This window comes from Rhagoletis pomonella, unplaced genomic scaffold (genome assembly GCF_013731165.1).
Source record: "Rhagoletis pomonella isolate Grant_MI unplaced genomic scaffold, Rhpom_1.0 Rhpom_scaffold_00008, whole genome shotgun sequence".
NCBI classification, from domain to species: Eukaryota; Metazoa; Arthropoda; class Insecta; order Diptera; family Tephritidae; genus Rhagoletis; species Rhagoletis pomonella.
Genome location: NW_023458562.1, coordinates 4,885,260 through 4,906,361, shown reverse-complemented (window position 1 = coordinate 4,906,361; position 21,102 = coordinate 4,885,260). Strand labels below are relative to the sequence as shown.

General features: G+C 33.3%; 1 protein-coding gene across 8 annotated transcripts in view; it reads left to right on the top strand.

Annotated features, from left to right (window-relative positions):
- Positions 1 to 21,102, top strand: part of LOC118744129 (protein apterous) — a 434,606-nt gene that overhangs the window by 175,380 nt on the left and 238,124 nt on the right. For 7 of the 8 annotated variants that reach the window (XM_036476876.1, XM_036476873.1, XM_036476874.1 and 4 more), the window contains exon 5: positions 1,446 to 1,585. The exons of the other annotated variant lie outside the window; for it this stretch is intronic. In XM_036476876.1, the coding sequence (XP_036332769.1) occupies positions 1,446 to 1,585 (140 nt within the window). The remainder of the gene's footprint in view (positions 1 to 1,445; positions 1,586 to 21,102) is intronic. 8 annotated transcript variants of the gene reach the window in all.

Sequence of the window (21,102 nt, the reverse complement as noted above, 5' to 3'; positions counted from 1 at the left end):
AATGCTTATTTGTGATAACTCAGCGTTAAATTGTATTAAGTGTATTGAAATGTAATACATAGACTCCCCTGCATCTAATAAGAACATATAGAATCTTAAATATTCACAATGATATTCATGCTAAATATTTTTCGTAATTTTTTTATTTAAGGATGGCTCATAAGTATTATAACATAAACAAATAAATTCACATTTCTAACTGTGTTGGTAATTTAGTAGAATTCTAGAAACTGTTATAAAAACTTCAATATTTTAAATCAGAGTTTATAAGTATGCAGTTCTATAAGCCATTAAATTTTAGTATAATTAATCGCGCTGGTTTAATGTAACTCTTTTTACACACGCTCTTGAAGGTAATTTCCTATTTAAATATTTTCGTTTAAGATGCAAGATTACACTTTACTACACTAAAATTTGATGGGCTACAAAACAGAATACTCGAAATATTTATAATAAAAAATCTCTGATTAAAAAGTTTTAAATTTGAAGACAGTTTTTAGAGTTCTATCAAATTTGTAGCACAGTTAGGAATTTGCATTTAAATTGTTTATGGAGCATTAGTATTTAAATCAAAACTTAACGAAAAATATTTAAAATCAGGGACATAACAGTTATAAGTTTTATAGCAAAAACGTTGCTCCATAACAGTTATTAGATGAGAAATATTTTTTATTTTGTCGATAAGAGTTATAACCCAACGTTTATTTTTTACGTTGCCTGATAACTGTTATTCAGGAGAAATATTTTTTCCGTTGCCGATACGTTCAGCTATCATATTAGCACAATGCCACTCATATTTGACTTAGAAACAAACTACGGGCAGGAATTTCAAGATTTCAACCCTCTTTTTATGAAAAATTTTATTTTTGTCAGTATTTTTCTTTTAATCAAAATATGTTGAAATAAAAGTGAAACTAAAAAAAATTTTGCCAGACAAAACAAAAAAAAAATTTTAGTCCAAAAGAGGCACAGGAAATTCTATAAAGCCAAATTGTAATAAGAAATGAAGCTAATTTCTTCAAGTATATTGAAAAACTTTGATCCGGAAGGATTGGATGTTTATTAGTTTACTAAAATATACTCGAAACTTCTCTTTGGGGTTTCTTGCGTATTGTTATTGAACACTTTTGTCTCTGGTGACAAATTCCTTCCATAAAGAATGTTTTATTTTTTAATAAGTAAATTTTAATTCAATCTAATTCTTATGAAGTTTTTCTTTACTTTAGACATAAAAAATGTTTACTGTTTTGCAATGTACTTGAAAAAATTGCTGACAGAGACATTTTTCCTCTCCTGTAAAATTTGTAAAAGTGGAGTTAGCAACTTTTCACTCTAAGCCATCTACATATGTATATGCATCTTATTGAAACTTATCTCCTAAATTTTATTAATTACGATAAGCTAATGTAATAATAACATATACCGGGGTCTTTGTTTCATCACAGGATCGTTTCTATCTCTCTGCAGTTGATAAACGGTGGCATATTAATTGCTTACAATGCTATGCATGTCGGCAACCGTTAGATCGAGAATCATCGTGTTATTCGCGGGATGGAAACATTTACTGCAAGAATGACTATTATAGGTAAGTTCCTTGTTTTTTTATTCACATAGCGTAATGAAGCCTAAAGTGCTTGGTATTATTTTAAATTTTGCTTTGGTTTGCATAATACAAAGTATGCATATCAGTGCTGATTTTGGGAAAAAAGTATTAAGAGCACAGGAAGCGTAAACTTCTTTTATTTCAATTCAAAAGAAATTCAAAGAACAAAACTTACATACATGTGTACGCTTTTATATAAAAATAAAAAATTTTATTTTGCAGTTAGTTTTTACAACAATATATTAATATATAAAATATTTGGGCGCTTACACTTGTGCTATAGCACATATGTCAACCTGAAAACAGTCAAGGTTGTGATAGTTTTTTTTTCACCACGCTTTCAGTCGTTATACTTGTTTCTTCAGTAATTGTGGTTTAGTGAAGACCTGTTTTAAGAAAACTGCTTTTGGACATGGAAGAAGAAGGTCATTTCTATCATTTAAGACTAAATTTAAGTAAATGTCTTTTAATATGGCCTTCGTTTAGAATATTTATATCGGTCTATTTTGATATTTTTGTGGAATAATATTTTTAAATGTTGGTATTTTTGTTTACTTGTTAATGTTCGTCAAGGTTTGGTTCCTTGAAGTATATGTAACTACAGTTATCTTTGAGCAATTAAAGCAGAAATAATTTGCCCGCATATGCTCCATTTTGATTTTCGAAGGACGAAACAGGATGAGACCTAAAATTGTAATTTTGGCTTTTATTTACATAAATGTTTTATGTATAGTTATAAGGAGAGTCGCATTGTTAACAAGTATAAGTCTGACCTTTAATTTCATCGAAGCTGGGTACCCAAATTTACTGAGTTGTATACCCTTTAATTTAAAAAGTCTCGGGAGATCCTTTGAAGGACTATGAAACGGGACAATCCCAGCAAACACAGTCTCTAACGTTAGAAAAATTTGGATTTCTGCATTGAATAACTAGGGTAATTCTCTAATCGTTGTCGGGTCGATGACGAAGTTAGGGAACTAAATTAGAATTCGATTCGAGAACGATTAAAGAAACAACGCAAATTCAAATAAATGTAAATAAGCAATATTCCAAATGAATGAATTATAAAGTATTTTTAAGTTCAAATAATCCATTATTATTTTATTGCGAATACATTTAATACAAATTTTGAAAACAATGCGTTTTATTTAATAAAGCAAAACAGCAGTTTTAAATTCACATTCGAATCCCATTAGAGATCAGCATTAGAATTCGATTAGAATATTAATATTTTCTCGAGTCGAGAACTATGTCCAATTTTTGTTGAGATCGCTATGATTCTCGATAGTTTTTCGAGTCGTTGTCTAACGTTTGAGATTGGAGAATGTGGCTAGTTCTCCAATCATTCTCTAATCGATAACTAACCTCAATATTTGCTGGGATAATGCTCTCTAATCGGCTTCGGCGAGAACGATTGTGTCCTTAGAACAATTTTCCACATTCCCTTTTTTATTTTTAAGTTATTTATTTAATTGAAATTGAAAAAGCATCCAAACTTTAGTAACGAAAAGTTTTGCACAATTGGCAGTTATTCACAATCAAGAGCCGGTCTAAAAGGACGAAGTGGATATCCGAACTCGTAGACCTAAATATGCAGCAGGTTGAACTCATACCTGAGCAGAATAAATAAACATGTTCTAAACCCGGCCTTTCCAGAGTGGGTGACGCGGCACCCTGGGGTGCCGCTAATGGCTAGAGTATACTAGTGGTGCGGACAAATTCTTTAGACTTTCCATACACAACGCAAGCGGTTTGATCAAACTTCAACATGGCGGACAGTAAATCAAAAAATTTAGATTTTTATTAAAATTACCTTCAGCGGCTCCTCAAACCACATACCCAACACAAATAGCTTGCAGCAAAGGGATATTTCGCTCTTAAGCGTAGTTCCCCAGTACGTTTTGTCAACGTAAAATTGAGTCAGAAAATTTTCAGAAAAATAGCCGAAAACGTACCCTTTTCACAACCACTTTCGGTACTTTTGTAGACCTAATCCGCGTTTCATCCACCTTTCTTCCCGTTTTCGGATTAATTATCAGATTTTTTGCTGGCTGGGCTGTTTTCGTAACAAGTGCAGCAGCTTCGCGAACGTGTATTTATTACTTATTCTTTGGAACTTCACAATCACACTGTCAAAGAGCGAATCAACTCGATTTTAGAGGCGTCTTCTCGTGTTGGAGAGGTACCCATTCGCAATGCAAATCGAAGAAGAACGATGTACTTCAGACTTACGCCACTAGCGACGAAATTTTTAAAGCTATGGACAAATTTGTACAGAACAATAGTTTGAAATGGAGAAAGTGTGCGGATATTTGCGGTGGTTGGAACAACGAAAGGAGCGATGTCTAGGATGAAGCAAGAGGCACAAAACGCCACGAGAAGTCACTGTATGATCCCTCGGTATTCCCTGGCGACTAGGAAGATGCCGCCACTAGATTTAAAACCCGCATTGGATCACGCTGCGAAGATAACAGAGGCCTGCGAAATTAAAATACAACTCTGGTTTTTCCTAGCACGTCGAGATTTTTTTTTATTGGTGACATGTATATTTTAGTATTTCTAGCAATTTGCATGAAAACCCCATAAATAAACAAAGTAATCAGAAAAACGTATGTAGCTTCGAAGTTAACGCTAAGAAAATTGATAACAACTGGTTTCACTCGCAATTTGCATATAAATTTCAAAAAATTAAATTCATTTATCACTTAAATTGCTTTCGTGAAATTGGCTGTAAAAATTATTTTCTTAGCGTCAACGCGCATTACCAGCGTTAACTTGGAAGGTTTAGAAAAAACCATTGTCGAATATTTTCCCAACATTGACTCTGAGGATGGCTTCAGCGGGATAACAAACCCGTTTCCCGAAAAGTAAACCTACTGAGATTACCAATTAAGCTTTTGAAAACCTTATGGACTTCAGTGAAGACAGCACTTTGAATATTAAATACTACGAAGAGAGTTCTGGATGCAAGTGTATGCAGAAAACACTGCTGTTGGCAAGATTGCATTAAAAATACTAGTCATTTTTAGGCCCTTATTATGAGTTGCATTCGAATTTCGATCTTCGCTGGTTACCGAAGATCGAACATCGAAAGGGAAATTATGAGCTATGCAACCGTGTCGAAATTTTCGTTGAGTATCGAATTTTCTGTCGAACAGGATTTTGCATGCGATGTACACCATCGGCGAATTGTTAGAAAATTGTGAAAAATTTATGATTTTGCATTTGTTTTTTTACTTTATGGCGGCTAGACAGTAATTTTAAACAATTTTTATTAATTTCATGCAGTTCTAACGTTGTGAATATTAAACACAAGCTCGAAAAAAAAAATCCCAATACTCAGTTGGCCCGATCACTAGAACAAAATCGTAAGCTGTTGATAGTTTTAAAATATTTTAAATAGATTTGGCTCACAAAGGCCTCTTTAGACAGTCGGAAGTTTTTAATAAATCTATAGACAAATTTCTTAAATATATTTTATGTCACTTAAACCCTCCTAAACATTTTCCACTCCTGGCCAGTTTACCAAGCTCTCATCCTCTGACGAATCGGTGAACCAGAACTCCGGTGTCCTAATTTTTACCACGTTTTTATAAACTCGCTTTCATTTTAATTTGCACATATTTACATACACTACTCTATTTAATTTGCTCGATTTGTAAACAAAACTTCTCAGCGGTGAAAAATGTACTATTGTAAACAACCTAACCGAACGAAATTCACAATAGCGCTATTCTTCATTGAATGAGCGTGATAATACCAAATGAAAATTCGTTAAAATTTTTAAGATATAAAAAAACAAAACCGATTTCAATTCTATCTAAGAATTGAAGGTTATCGTTAATCTATTCATGATCCAAGTTTGCATTGTTGTCTTGTTTTCGTAGACATTTGAAGAGTAGGGGTGCCGAGAAATTTTTTTAGCACAAGGGTGCCGAGGTGAAAAAAGTTTGGGAACCACTGTTCTAAACGAATGCCCGGCATGCGGAGAGGCGCCCCATGACTCACAGCATCTCTTCACATGCCTACTGAACCCCACCCTACTGACGCCCCTTTCCCTATGGACAGACCCCATCGAGGCTGCACGCTTCCTGGGACTACCGCTAGTAGAGCTTGACGACAACGATTGAGGGACTAACCGATCTGGGCGGGGTTGTTGTAGCCGCTCCAACAACAACAACAACCTAAATATTCTAGCAAAACGAATTCCGTTCTTGTCTATTTCTGAAAAAGTTTTTTGTGGACTTATGGTAACTGAATATAACTAAATATTTCACGAAAATGATCCTAAGATAAGTGTAATTAGTAATTTTTATCCTTTAAATTCGTAGTTATGATTAAATTTCATGTTTTATTTAATCACTGTGTAGAAAAACACATAAAATAATTTTGACCGGTTTTACTATGCAAATACTCATCTGTGCGTCGTTACGACGTCGCACACTGTGCCGCTTTTCAATTATAGTATGCCAAAAGTCCCAAATTAAATGATTTCAGATGGCCATAACTTTTGGTATTCTGGCTGACAAATATTCAGCTACTAAGGGCCAAATTTACAGTGCGTAGTTAACTCAGAGTCGGCAGTAAGCTACAGATTTTCAGTACACAAATCTGTAGTTAACTAAATAAATTAGAAGAAATTTAAGCTAAATCACGCATTAAGAATTACATATTTTAAATAAACTTCGCAAAAACAAGTACTGATACTTGAAAGTATACGATAAACTTCAAACTGAAAAATTGTATTTCTATACATCACAATAAGCCACGTTTGTCAGCGATTTTGTTTTTTTTTTTTTTGGATTTATTAGATTGATTTAAGGCCAAATTCACAGTACGTAGTTAACTCAGAATCGGCAGTTAGCTACTGATTTTCAACAACAAGAAAATCGCTGACAAACGTAACTTATTGTGACGCGTAAAAATAAAACTTTTTAGCGTGAAGTTTATCGTATACTTTCAAGTAGCAGTACTTGTTTTTGCGAAGATAGTTTGAAATAATTCTTAATATGTGGTTTTGCTTAAATTTCTTGTAATTTATTTAATTTATTATTATTTATATTTATAATGGAGCAGATCTTGCAAGTCTAGCCTCAGCTAAACCAGTGTTCATATGCAAAATAATAAGGAACATTTCTACTTTAACATCCCGTAAGCCTTTTTTGCTCAGGTTTGCACTAAGTTCTAATTTTCTTCAATGCATGCATGCCATATCCGAAGAGATTAGCTTATGGCAAAAAAGATGATAATGCTGTAATGAAACATATTTTGGATAAAGTTGGAAGAGATATTGACAGTACAGTATTTCACGCTTATAGGCACCCCGGTTGTATACATTTCCCGTTTATATGCCCCTAGGAACGATGTACTATGGTCTGGCGACTATCATTTGCTGGCCAAAAGTCGAGAAGTAACCAAGATGATTTGAAATTCAAAATGGCAGATCTAATATGGCGACCAAATTTTATAATTTTTTCCCTTTCACAAAGAACTTATATAAATGGGGAGTTTTCGAGGTCGCAGATTTTTTTTTAATTCAAAATGGCGCATGTAATATGGCGATTTAATTTTATATTTTTTTCTCTTTTACCAGAAACTCATATTGGGATGTTTCGAGGTCGCTGATTGCAAATGATGTCAAATTTTTGAAATAGAAAATGGCGGATCCAATGTGGCGTTATCGGATTCGGAGCAAAAAAATTAAGCTTAAAATAGCCAAAATTATTTTTGCGTTTCAATTATAAATACTGATAAGATAATAATTTAAATATAAAAATGATGAACGTCTGGCACTATTCTTTATATGGGAGGTACGGCAAAATCTGGGCGGGCTACACCAATTTATGGTCCAAAAAATTATAGTGGTGGAAGCATTGTTCTTGCAAAATTTCAACATTACCCCTGCAAACCATTTTTTTAGAGTATTCTGCATTGTAAAAAAATTTTAAAGAATTCGTTAAGATTTAATTAAATTTTTTGCCGAATTATCTAAAATGAAATAAATTACGCACACTACCATTTTTTTTTACGAAATTTCGGAAGAAAATCTGTGAAGCAACGAAAATAATGGTGCTATGTGAAGAATATCTTTCAGAATTTTTCCAGAATTTTCTTTATTTTTCATACAGAAATTTCTTTACGGGTTCGTGTCAACCGCTTCATATAATTTTCTTTGAAAATTCGTAAAAAAATCGTTACAGATACTCCTAACGATTTCCTTAAGATTTCGGGAACTTTGGTTTGCAGGGACATTACGACGCTTAAATTGAAAAAGAGCGCACTGTGCGTGGGTATGGTGCGTTTATATATAAAAATGTAATAGAAAATTCAAAATCGCTTATGAAAAAGCTTGCTGTATGAACACTTTCACATTAGTGTTGGAAAACTATCGATAGTGTATACATTCGATAGTGATAGTGCAAAATATTCGATAGTATCGATACTATCGAAAGCCTTTTTGACTTTGTCAAATTCAATGCCTTTTCTCGGCAAATATGTGAAAAGACATTGTAAAATGAAACTTTGAAACGGGTTCTCATTTGACTTAGATCATAATAGATATTCAGTCGTGTACATGTCCAGCATAATGGGCTACCTGTAATATAATCGGTAAAGGTAGGGGAAAAGGAGATAAAGTTGTGTCAAAATATGCCCATTTCATAACTAGAAACACCATAAAGATTATTTGTATGAACAAAAAGAACTTGTGTAAAACAAAAAGATATCGTGTATTTCAATAACACATTTTCTAACAAAAAACATGTTATATGCAGGGAACGGATTTTATGGAAATTTCCTTTTTTTCTGCTACAGAGATAGAGTATATTCGATTAAGAATGTCCACGATTTAGCTTTCCCTGATTCCATATATACACATTTGATGTTGCCATTTTTTTGCCTTTTTTAAGATATTTGCCTTTTTTTGCCTTTTCTACCTTTAAAAAAGTGATTATAGCATTTACAATATTTTTTTTTTAAGATTAAAAAATATACACATGCCCATGCGGCTTATAGAAGCGCAGGCACCTTTTGCCAAATTGGTGTTGGAAAAATTCAAAGCCGTTTTTTCAGCTAACGTAGGCTTGGAGACAATAAGGGGAGTTGATAAAATTGTAAAGGGCGAGGAAAACGCCCTTATTCCTGATAATATGAACGTTTCAAACGTTTTAAATTGGGCTCCACTTGTATCAACTTCCGTCGAGCGCACATTTAGTACATTCAAGGCTTTTCTTCGCGAAAATCGAATGAAAATGCTGCCTGAAAACTTCAAAATGCATCTTGTGGTTCAATGTTACTACAACTATACAGATTAAAGTTTTATGAGTTAGAAACTCGAAAGGATAAAATAGTCAAAGATTCAAAGTACAAATTTTTCGTATAATGAAACTAGTTCATAGTTTTTCTCTTTTTACTTGTAATATAAACATTTCTAAAATAAATGCATTTTTTGATTGTTCTTCTTATTTTCTGTCTTTTTTAGTGCCTTATTTTGCTTTTTTTGCAATACCTAGTGCCTTTTCCTGCCTTTTACGCTATTTTGTTTTGCCATTTTTGCAATACCTAGTCCCTTTTCCTGCCTTTTTTCGCTATTTTATTTTGCCTTTTCCAGCCTATTTCGTTATTTTATTTTGCCTGTTTTATAGGTTTTTAGGTCCTAAAAATCCGTTCCCTGGTTATATGTATCTTTTGTAGTCCAACTCTGTGAACAAAATATGCAACTATCGATAGTGCTAAGAAAAATTCGATAGTGGCGGCAATTTGAAACCATCGATACTATCGATAGTTCTCGATCACTATTTCACATGGATACAGCAATTTGAGAACTTCACTCAGCTCGGAACGGCTTCGCTCGGCTCGGCTCGGCTCCGCTTTCTGTGCGAACGTACCCTAAGAAGTTGAGAACAAATATGCAAATCGCATTGTAGATTAATAACAATAAAAATTTACTTGTAATTTCCAATAATTCGCTTATCAGTTATTGGCAAAAATACCGCTCGAACGTACAAACTTATAATTGGTATGTTTCAGTAAAATGAAGCCAGAGGAAATAACACCTACGGGCTTTATTTCCTTTTTTATTAACTACAGCAAGCGGGCTTTATTTTCGTTTCTTTGGGAAATAAAGCCCGCGGCCGTTATTGCTCCTTCGCAAAAGAAATAAAGTCCGCGGGCTTTACTGCCTTTGTCGGTGGGCGCCATTTCCTCTTCGAAAGGGAAATAACACCTGAGGGCTTTATTTCTTTTTTTAAGGAAATAAAGTTCGCGGGCGCTTTTACAATGCACCAGAAACGTCTACTTAAATTCGCAAAACGCGTTGACATCCTTCGTGATGTCTACTTTAATGTGCAAAAACGAGCTCCTACTGGCAACGCTAAGGACCTACTGGTCCAAGTGCGGCTCAACGCCGGCCAAATTAACCTAACCTAAACTTTCTATTTCTCGGATTTGCCGGATTGTAAATATAGCACATACATACTTTAAAATCATTCAAAAGCAAACGAGTAATTGAATTTAAATTATTTTGGTAACTAACGTTTTTTCAGTGCTAGTTATTTGACCAATATTTTACAAAACTTGCGAAGTTATTTGCAGTTGATGCAAAATTAAAAATTGGTTTTGCTTTCAATAAAATACTTTTACATGTTTAATCTTCTGAGTCCACACAAACGTAGGATAAAGTCATAAGTTTATGACAAATGGATGAAAGTTTTTGTTTTACACCTCCGAAAAAGCTTAAATTTTATTTATCCTGCATTTAAATGTATTTCTTTTTTTATTTAATAATTAATATTTTTTTATAAATATCTAGCTCATTATACATATAACACCGCAAAAATCAATATATTCGCGAAGCCATGGGCCAAATATAGTAAAATTGCGTTTTATAGTTTTTCACTCTAATATCAGTAATCCAAAAATGATTTAAAAAATGCAGTGAAATGTGTTAGATAACAGGTATCAAATCAAGGAGGAGATTCTGCAGAATTTAATCAGATTTAATTTTTGGTTGATAAGGACTGGTAAGTATTGCAAATGTTTGTTTTTGAAAAAATTATATGTTAAGGACTTATATAAACTCGATAACATCCTCGAATTTCGTCCTCCTAACTTTATAGTCCTTCCACCTTGTGAATCCAAAAAAGTTTAATTTTTTTAAATTCTAAAGAAATTTCTTCATTCATTTGGTACCCTTTCATGAGCATGAAATGGTATTATAACTTTGGTCCAATGTTTCTAAGTGCCAGAAGAGATCGGCTCACTAAAATGTACACTTAGGCAATCTGCACACGGTTCATAGAGCTTTAGACTCGTATAAAATTTTTTATGCAGCAACGATTCCTCTACGCCTCAAGATCTGCTCATGAAGCAACTTCAAAGCGTCAAAGTATCAGGCAAAAAATGTTAAGTGATGCAAAATTATAATTTCTTTAACTAATTTTCAGTTATTTTTCTGTTATTTGCACGGATTTTATTGCTTTATGTTTTTTTATGAAATGCATGCACGCACACGGAAAATTGTAAACAAACTTCTTCTTTCTCTTTTCTAAGCGTACGTACGCCTAGCTACCAACCAGCGTTGCCAGGTTGACATTTTTAACGTCATTTGGAGGTTTTTTGTATCCTGTTGACGATTGGACGTTTTTTGTGTAAAAAATTACGTTTTTTAACTTCCCAGTAATTTTTCTTTGTTACTAAATCTTATAAGTAGAATTGATTTTGAATTATTTTCTTAATAAATCTTTACAATCTTTGTGTTTTGCTGCAGCTGCTTCAAAATATTTTTTGGATTCTTGGCCTAAGGATCTCGTGTTCAAAGGCTGGTTGTCTAAACACTTGAGGTTACGAGGCTTGCTGTAATGTTTGCGATTGCACATTAAAAGCCAAATGAGGAAGAGCCGATCTATTGCAGCAGGCACGCTCGCAAACGCACCAAAAAAGCTGTAGCAGCATAAAAAGTCAGAAAAAAGTAGGCGACTTGTTTAAGACTTCATTGAAAATGTAATGAACGCAAAAAACGTTGAAATATTGCATTTTCGACAACCGACCACCTAACCAAAACTGGAAAACAATGGGCTATCAAACTGCATACTCAAAAAAAAATTCTTAAAAACCCGAATAAAAACTTGAAAATCTAGCTGAAACTTTACCGATTTTTTATAAGTTTTGCATAAAGTTTGAAATGTGGATTTATATTTTGTTTATTATATAATGAGCTTTGCTTTTATGAAAAAATAATAAACATTAAATAAACAAAAGAAAAACAGCCACAATCGATCAAAATATGTATGACGTAATCAGCTGATCACAAGTGCATACGTAAAATGAATTTTATATTAACAATCTCAAACTAGTTTGCAATGAGTTTTAAATGTGCTCTATCGAAATGACATTTTAATATACCTTACATATATACCTTTGTATACAATAAAGGTTTAATACGAACAATTCTGTGTGCATACATTTGAAAAAGACGTTTTTGGGTTGGAAATGACGTTTTTTCAAACCAAGAGGGACGTTTTCTCATGGCGAAGAACTGGCAACACTGCTACCAACACTGCTGTACGTCAAGCGATTTGCAGCTAGCTTGCTTTGACGAATTCATATACAGCCCTCCATTTAAATGCACGTGTGCGGCATCAAAGCGTACAACTTTCTTATGTAGCATCTAATACGCGTCTAAAGCTATACGACACGTGTGCAGACTGCCTTATTTGATCAGAACGTCGAGCTGAGTCGAATTAGCCATGTCAATTTGTCCGTCCGTTTGTATGCAATCTAGTCACTCAGTTTTTGAGATATCCGAATGAAAGTTGGTATTTTTATAATGTATTGGGTGTATTTTTATAATGTATTAATCATCTGTCGGAACCGGGAATCGGACCACTATAACATATAGATCCCATACGACTGATTGCTCAGATATGAGATTTTTCCTTATAACTCCTCCAAATATGCAGCTAGGAACATGACACTTTGCACTATTTCCACCCATTATCAATAGAATACCTACAGTGAAAATGACAAAGATCGGGTCACTATAACCTATAGCTATGGTGACCATATTTATAGGAGCCGAATACGGGACAAAAAATAATTTTTCTAATTTTTTCCACAAAGGCTAACAGATCGTAAAACCTTCTTCAATGATCCAAGATGTATTAGCCCTGAAATAACATCCTTATAGTAACATCATGAGTGTGTGCAAGTTTGTCTTAGCTTTTTGGCAATTTTTTGTTAACGGTGTTACGCATCTTTTTCATACAAAGTAAGTGTGTTCGACAATTTTTTGATAGGGAAGCAAATGAGCAGCACCTAGCACTTGCATTTTATTATACTCAATTTTAATGAGCTACAAAACTGCAACCAAATGATTTTCTAACGATTCTGATTAAAAAGTTTGAAATTTTGGTGAAACTCTACAGAATTGGTTTTTATAATTTTGGCACTATGTCGGAAATTTGGATTTATAGGGCTGGTTTCTCCAACTCAACTTAACTTAGTTAAGCCAATTTTCTTGACTTAGTCAAGAATAAGCTGTGTAAAACGTAGGCTAACTTTTGACTTAAGTCCAAAAAGTGGCTAAACTAAGTTAAGTTTAGTTGGAGAAACCAGCCCATAGAGTTGTTAGGAAAAGAGCTTTACTTTCATAAAAAAAATAAACATTAAACAAAGAAAAATAGCCAAGCCTTTCTAAAATGTAGAGTCCTAATTTATATTTTTTTGGTCATGTTCCTCGATTCGAATCACAGGCACTCAGATTATAAAATAATAACTGTTTATGGAGAAAGTTATGATCATATACTTATATACCAACATCATTTTAAACTGGTTCATAGGCATGTCATTTTAATAAGCTGTTAATACGTCGAAATATCGAACTCCGAATACGGGACAAGTACAGGACATTAAAAGAAATACAGAGCATTTGGCGTCCCGTATAAACTAAATAATTTACCAGGACAATTGGTCAAAAAAGAGGACTGTCCCGTATAATACAGGACGGATGGTCACCGTACCTATAGCCCCCATACAACTGATTGTTCAGATATAAGATCTTTTATTATAACTCCTCCATTTATGCAGCTAGGAGCATGAAAATTTTCACTACTTTCACCCATTGATAATAGAATACTTAGAGTGAAAATTACAAAGATCGTATTACTATAACCTATAGCCTCCATACAACTGATTGGCTGGAGATATGGGGCTTTACTTTAAAACTCCTTTGATTGGTCAGCTAAAACCGTGAAATTTCGTGAGTTTTTTTCTAAATGATCATACAAACTCTACTAAGAAAATTGTCAATATCGGTGCTGTATAAGCTTTATCGCCTATACCACTGATTGTTCAAATACAAGATTGTGCGATATAACTCCTTTATTTAGGCAGCTAAGCGCATTAAATTATGTAACCGCTTTACATCCCGATCACACACAACATTGAAAATCACTTAGATTGGTGCTTTAAAAGGTATATCTTCCATACCATTGACTTTTTAGATATGAATTTTTTATATATGTACATCTACATATGTATGTATGCTGTGGATATCAAAATTTTGTTTAGCTTCCAAACAACTAACTTCAAATACAGTAGGCTGTTAAAGTAAAATTTTCGGATGTTCATGAAACATATGAAGCCTTCGGCTAGCCGAAGACAGCCCAGCTCTTACTTGTTTTATTCTACTGTGCATTGAATTTTTTAAATAATTTTTTGAATTAATAATATCTTTTAAATTACAAGGTCCTTTAAAATAAATCCTGACGTCAGAGGGAAAAATAAAAACGCTATTTTAAATAAAAAAGTAGGTTTCAAACCCATTTATTGATTATTTATTTTATGGTAGGAGAGATAGAATCAATTTTTTCGATTTAAGTTGTTGAAAAGTAATGAAAATCTAAATCCCGGGACTAATCACGGGATCACATTTTGTGATAAAGACATCCCGAAAATCCCGGGATCGTTTAAACGAAAAAAGTAACATCCCTAGTATATGTTACATTAATGTATCTACAAATAGTTATGTACATATATGCATATATGTACATATTTATGTATATACGAAGATGTTAGAACGAAGGTTTTTAATATCTTCTCTAGTTTCAAATGGGGCAACTAAATATTCCCTGTGTAATTTTTCCGAACCTGTGCATTTGTTTTTCTTGCCGCGTTCTTGATGAATTGCAGATAAACAGTGGAACTGCATGCCAACACAGCGTCTATGAAATTATTCTCAAACACGCGAAATAAATTTCTATACCAAAAGTATAAATGCATTCACAAGCAATGGAAGCGCATGTAATAGTTTTCAAGTGGAAATGCGGCTGCAGGTTGTTTCGACGGCGGCGCGCCAAGCAGAGCGCAACGAAGACATTAATTTGCCCAGCAACTGATGCGTGTGTACTCTTCTGCCAGGCGCGCGCACCACCCCACCTTACGGTCGTCTTAGTTCATGCGCTTGAATTGCCACAAAGCGTCACAACACCAACGGCATAGTCGCCTTTTGCGAACAAAGTTGACAGCCCGGATTCGAAGGGCCAACGAAAAAGCTTAACTTTGGCGAGAATAGCAATTATAATTTGCACATTGCACGCGAAATTAGTGAGTACGAGCACTTTCCAGTATTCATATGTATGCACATACACTAGACAGTATCACGATGTAAGGGCCAAAAAATGATTAAATTTGCTCGAAGCGATTTTGAACATTCACTAGGGGACTATTTAAAGAGAGTAAAATTTTTTCCGGCACCCTGTAAAAATAGCTAAATCGGGATTTTCCTATACTTTTGATGTTCGGATTTACCTTTACAACGGTATGTCATTTATAGAAATCGATCAAAAGTATCAGTTTAAGGCATCAAAAAGCGGCAAAAAAGACGATAATGACGGTATCGTCATTTGGAGAATGTTCACGGATCATGACGATTAAATTTGAGATTTTTCATTAATTTATATAGACTTCTACAAATTTTAGCTGTACAAATGAAATCAATTACATACATTTGGAATATATGTTTTATATCTACTTTTTTTTTACATTCCCGACATGACTTTCTAGTTCATGATTCTGTACGTTTCTCGATAAATTCAAAAGTATATCGGTTCGTCCGGCCATAAAATAATTTGACGACGACCTGATGCAATTCATAACAATGTAAAATCAATTTAATAATAAAGTTAAATTATTTGTTTCTACCGCAACTAAATTCTCCACCTCAATGACTTTGACCCATATACTTAGAACCATGATTATATCTCATAGATTTTGCTTGTGTACATTAAACTTCTTACTGTTGTTTTGACATGTTAAGCAGGGATCACACGATTTTTACATTTGTACAGATTTTTAAATTTTTCACCGTTACAGAGTGGTGTTGTTTGGAAGGTTGTTATTGAGCTAAACTCTTCTACATTTCTAGATATCAAAACTCTGTGACTGTCAAAATGTACAAATCTGTAGAAATGTACAAATCTTGTCGAGCCCTAACCGCCAAAATAGCATAAGCGAAATATTCCTACAGCATCTAGAGGCATTTCTGCATCAAAAAGAAAATATTGAAAAAAATTTCGCTTACGTTATTTTGGCGGTTAGGGCTCGTTGTGATGCCTGCTTTTCTGGGAGAATAATATAGCTATTTTTCTACGGTTCTCCAAAAACTGTTTTTTTTTTAATTTCCTGAAATACTCTCTTAGTGAGTGTTCAATCAAAATCGCTTTGAACAGTTAAACTTTATTTTATGATACGGTCTAATGTACATGTATGTTGTGTGTGCACCCTATCGGAAAATCAATTACAGTGAACCAGAAAAAATACGCACACAAATTTCTAACAGTAAAGTTAATGGTAAGCGTTAAAGCTATACGATGTCCTAGGAGCATGTCAGTTGTCCGAATCCGCCATATGATTTCTGCCACTTTCAAATGGATTGGCTTAAATAACATTTTGTTATCATTTTAATATGTGTCGTCAGGCAGCAATTGAACCCGGAACTTTTTGGAACATCAAAAAAATAATAAATAGCAAGCACATCTGCGTATGATTTAAACTATTTTCAAATACATTTAGCTTATAGAACTTAAAAACCAGTGGCCGAAATTTGCATTTGTTTCAAGGTAGTTTACTTCCAACTATATTTTCAATTGGTTAATTTTTGATATTGTTTGTTTTATTCCGGCAGGGTACTCACATATCTATACATAAGTGAAGTCATGTACTACTTTGTACCGCTTCGTTGCAATTAATCCCGAACTATTAGCATATCGCTCATGCGATTTTTGCGGCCGCTATTTGAAACACACCATCGGGGAACTTTGCTTCAAAAAATTGCTTTCCATGTAGTCCACGTGTGAGTTGGCAAGAATCAATCGAATCAAAATCACAAAATTTTCTGCATACAAAAACTCACTTCCCAAAGCTAGGATCAGCTGTTGAAGTTTAACAAATTGCCTATCGTCTTGAAAAAAAAACAATTTAAACACTTTTAATACATGTAACACAGGCCTACAAAATTTGAAAAAAGTTCAGATCATGGGGCTTGCGTATACTTTTCATATTATGAATCCGGCATCAGATTTGCTCCATTAGCTTAGGCTTCCGACATAATCAAGCCTAAATGTGGGAAAACACGACTTTTGCCATATTCACTGTGTACTTTCATCACGAACAATTTCTACCCAATAAACATTTTGGCAAACATTCGAAGTTTACCTTCGATATCCAATATGAATATCGAACTGAGAACCAACTCATAAATAGGGTGGCCAGATGTACTGATTTAATCAGTACATGTGCTGATTTTTTTCTATTGTGCTGATTTTTAAGAGCCCGAAATCAGTACGCAAAATCTACTGATTTTTTGAGTTTGTACTGATTTTTACACTTAGTAAATACTTTTGTAAATTGGTGTAATTGACATTTACTTGAGGTTTACATGTTCAAAACAATGGTTTTTGACAACTCATACTTGTGAGCAGATTGAAAGCATTAATTAAACTTGAACCATTATTAAAAAGGTATCAGCTTGCAATTGTTTCGTTTCTTAGGATTTCGCAAAATAAGAAACTGTTTGGATTCAACCCAACCCTATTTGCAATCACGATTTGCAGGTTTTACAGGATTTACAGGAAAATCTGGTTTCGCCATAAATAAATCTTATGAAAGGTGGTGGTGAGTTAACCATATATTAAGTACACTGAGAAGATGACAATAAGAGATAATCTTTTGATTATAATTAAACATCCACTGAGTAATCGGCTGTCAGTATTTCAAACTTAAGACGACTACAGCTACGGTGCAATGTAAGTTCTAAAAATTTGGAAAAGGTGCAAACTACTGGATATGATATATGTAGCTTTACTTTGATTTTTGATGTTCGACCACCTGTAATTTTACACTATTAAATTTCATTCGTACTCGAAAATTCGTTTAGCGATAATTCGGCAATATACCTTTTAGTCAACATTTTAATGTGAACGTTGCATTTAATAAGCACACCAACTAAATATGTTTTAAATTTGTAGCTTAAAATATGCAAACAGATTCTTACTCGAGCTCGTCTTCTACTGAAACTGAATGGGCTACAAATTTCTCAATTTTTATAAATTTTCTAGAAAGTTTGAGACTTCAACTCACATGTCTTTTGTTATGGAATTAACTATATTTTTATAAAAAATTTAAATTAAGTAAGGAAAGAAAAAATTTTCAAAACCTCTCAATACATTTTACTACTGTTTTCCTGAGCACAGCTGTACATACATACGTAATACCTTTGATTTGTTTTAAAGTAATGCATTTTTATATTGATAATACTATATGTATTTAAAAGTCTATTAGTTATTTTTTGTTAAATTAATGCGCTGTTATTTGGTTGTTATATTGTTAATAATAAAAAATACGCTTAAAAATGAGCTGACTTTTATGACTTTGTACTGATTTTTGATCCCAACTGCACTGATTATGTCACTATAATATCTAGCCACCCTACTCATAAACAACCTTAGTTTTCCAACGTTCATGAATCATAGTATATTCGAAATACACTCGAGATGGGTTCGAATGGAAACCATAGTAACAAGAGAGAAAATGAAATCCAGCTCATTCTCGAAGGGAAATATAAGAAAATCGCTCTCTCTCATTAAAATTCCATTTCGATAATGGGCCGGACTTCGAATTCATAACGAAAGAAAAATACACGTAAATCTATAAGAGGAGACAACACGTTATAATTGTAGCGAGTGTGAACATCAGGAGCGTGCCTTCTCTTTTCATCCAATCACTAAACTTATTTGGGCAAAAGAGAAAGCACGCTCCTGATGTTTCCACTCGTTACAATTATAACGTGATGTCTCTTCTTATAGATTTACGTTTTTTGACCAAGCCAAATGTTTATTGGGTATTTGTAGAAAACTCAATAACTGATTTGAAAGTAAATGTTTTGATTTGTTTGTTGTTGTTTTGTTCTTGAAAATACTTTTTCGCTCTTTTTTAACCAGAGCTATTGTGCCTCGAAGTTTAAGAGTTTTGCGAAATTGAAAGTTACAATTTGAAAAGAAACGGATCTGTAGATCACCGTTAGACTCCATATGTATGTTCAAAATAAAATAAATCGAGAAAATAAACATCCAATATTTAAAATAAAAATCTAAATATTGTACATATAACGTATGCGGAATGAAATACGAACTGATGCAGTAAAAAGAAACTTTCAACATACATACGTATATTTTTTTCCACTCACCTAGATACATATTGTGGAAATTCCCAAGAAAAACTTTTACAGAAAAGACTCATGTCCATAGCGATTGATCTGTTTAAGTTTTGAGGCATAGTGCGGAGGGCTTTTTTAAAAATATTATTTGAGTTATAATTGAATAATGAATCTGGTGCAAGCAAATTTTGGGTAAGCGCTCATAGCCACTTTTAATTTTCCTTTTCAACGTTTAAAAAATCTTGGGTAAAGTGGTTTGCACATACATATTTCACTATATCCCTGGCTCTTGCATAGTCTCTAATGTTTTTTTGTTTACTTTGTACTTTATTGTCATTATACGGTGTGATGACGCAGATAGATCAATCAATTTATGATTCTTGCTACGGTCTCATTTCGCTGCAATGTTACACATGTTTTTTCGCACTCGTGTTTTTTCCTTCTAGTGTTTTCCTACTCGATAAAGCCGACATTTCCTCTGTAAATAAAGTTTTTTTTTAAGTCTCATAGAGAAAAAATGAAAAAGCACGCTACTTTTCGTGACATTGAGTTTCGGTATACAAAATTTACAAGCAATTTTTCAGAGTTCGTTCGCTTTCAAGGAAATTATTTCAGCATTATAATATACAAGGAGGTAGTTTTTAGTAAAATGCTTGTTAAGATTGCGCAGTAGATTTTGGTGTACTTAGTTTGGCTCCTGTGTTTACCAGACTTTTTTAAAGTCTTCTTAGAAATAGTCCACATTTCATTCCGCATACGCTATATATATAATACGCAAAGTGATTTTTTGTCTAGGACAAAAGATCTGTACGTTCGACCGATTTTCAAAAGTGAGATGTCGAATTAAAGCGTTTTAGTTTTTCGAAAAGGGTTACCACCTGTTGAACAATTAAGCTCAAATTATTTAATAATCAATGCTATCATGTCCGCACCGTTCGTTCGATCTTCCGAAATAACTGTAGATGTGCAATAAGGGTTTACGTTTTTGGAATGAGTTGCCACCTTTTAAAAATTATATAAAAAAACAAATAAATTATTACGAAATAGGTACCAATCTAAATGGTTTTGAAAAGTTTTGTTTCTTAGCTTAACTATAGGAGGGCTGCCACCTTTTTAAAAAATCAAATTCAATTTCAATTCAGGGAATAAGTTATATGTTCACCATTTGGGTGGTAAGCAAAAGGGGCTACGTAAGATAGTATGATAATATTTTAAAGAGGGTTAACACCTGCTTGAAATGTGGATTTTTGTTTACAATGAAATATGAAAATATATCAAACGAAAGAGTGTTAAGAAACCTTAAGTTTGAACACTAATAATAGTTTTGAAGTGTTTAAAGAGGGCTGCCAACCGTTTTAAAAATAAATTATTTAATAAGTTAAATGAATTACTAAAATATTGGTGTCAGGCGAAATTGGTTTGAAAATATTTTATTTCTGAACTACATTTAGTGGGTTGCCACATGTTTAAAAATCAAATTTAACTTTATTCATCAATTAATTAAAATAAGTATCGCAATGTCAGATGAAGCATATCTAAGAAGGTTTTAGCTCGAAACTGCTTTTGGGTATCAATTGAAATGGGTTTGAAAAGGCTTTATTTCTCAAATATATTTAGGACGGTTGCCACCTGTTTCAAAAATCTAATTCAACTTAGTGCATCAGCTAATTAAAATATCACAATCTTAGGCGAAAGTGGTTTAAGAAGGGTTTAGTGTGAAAATATTTCTTAGGGGACTTTTGGTGGGACCTGTTTAAACTTAGTCAGTTAACTTAAATAAGTACGAGGT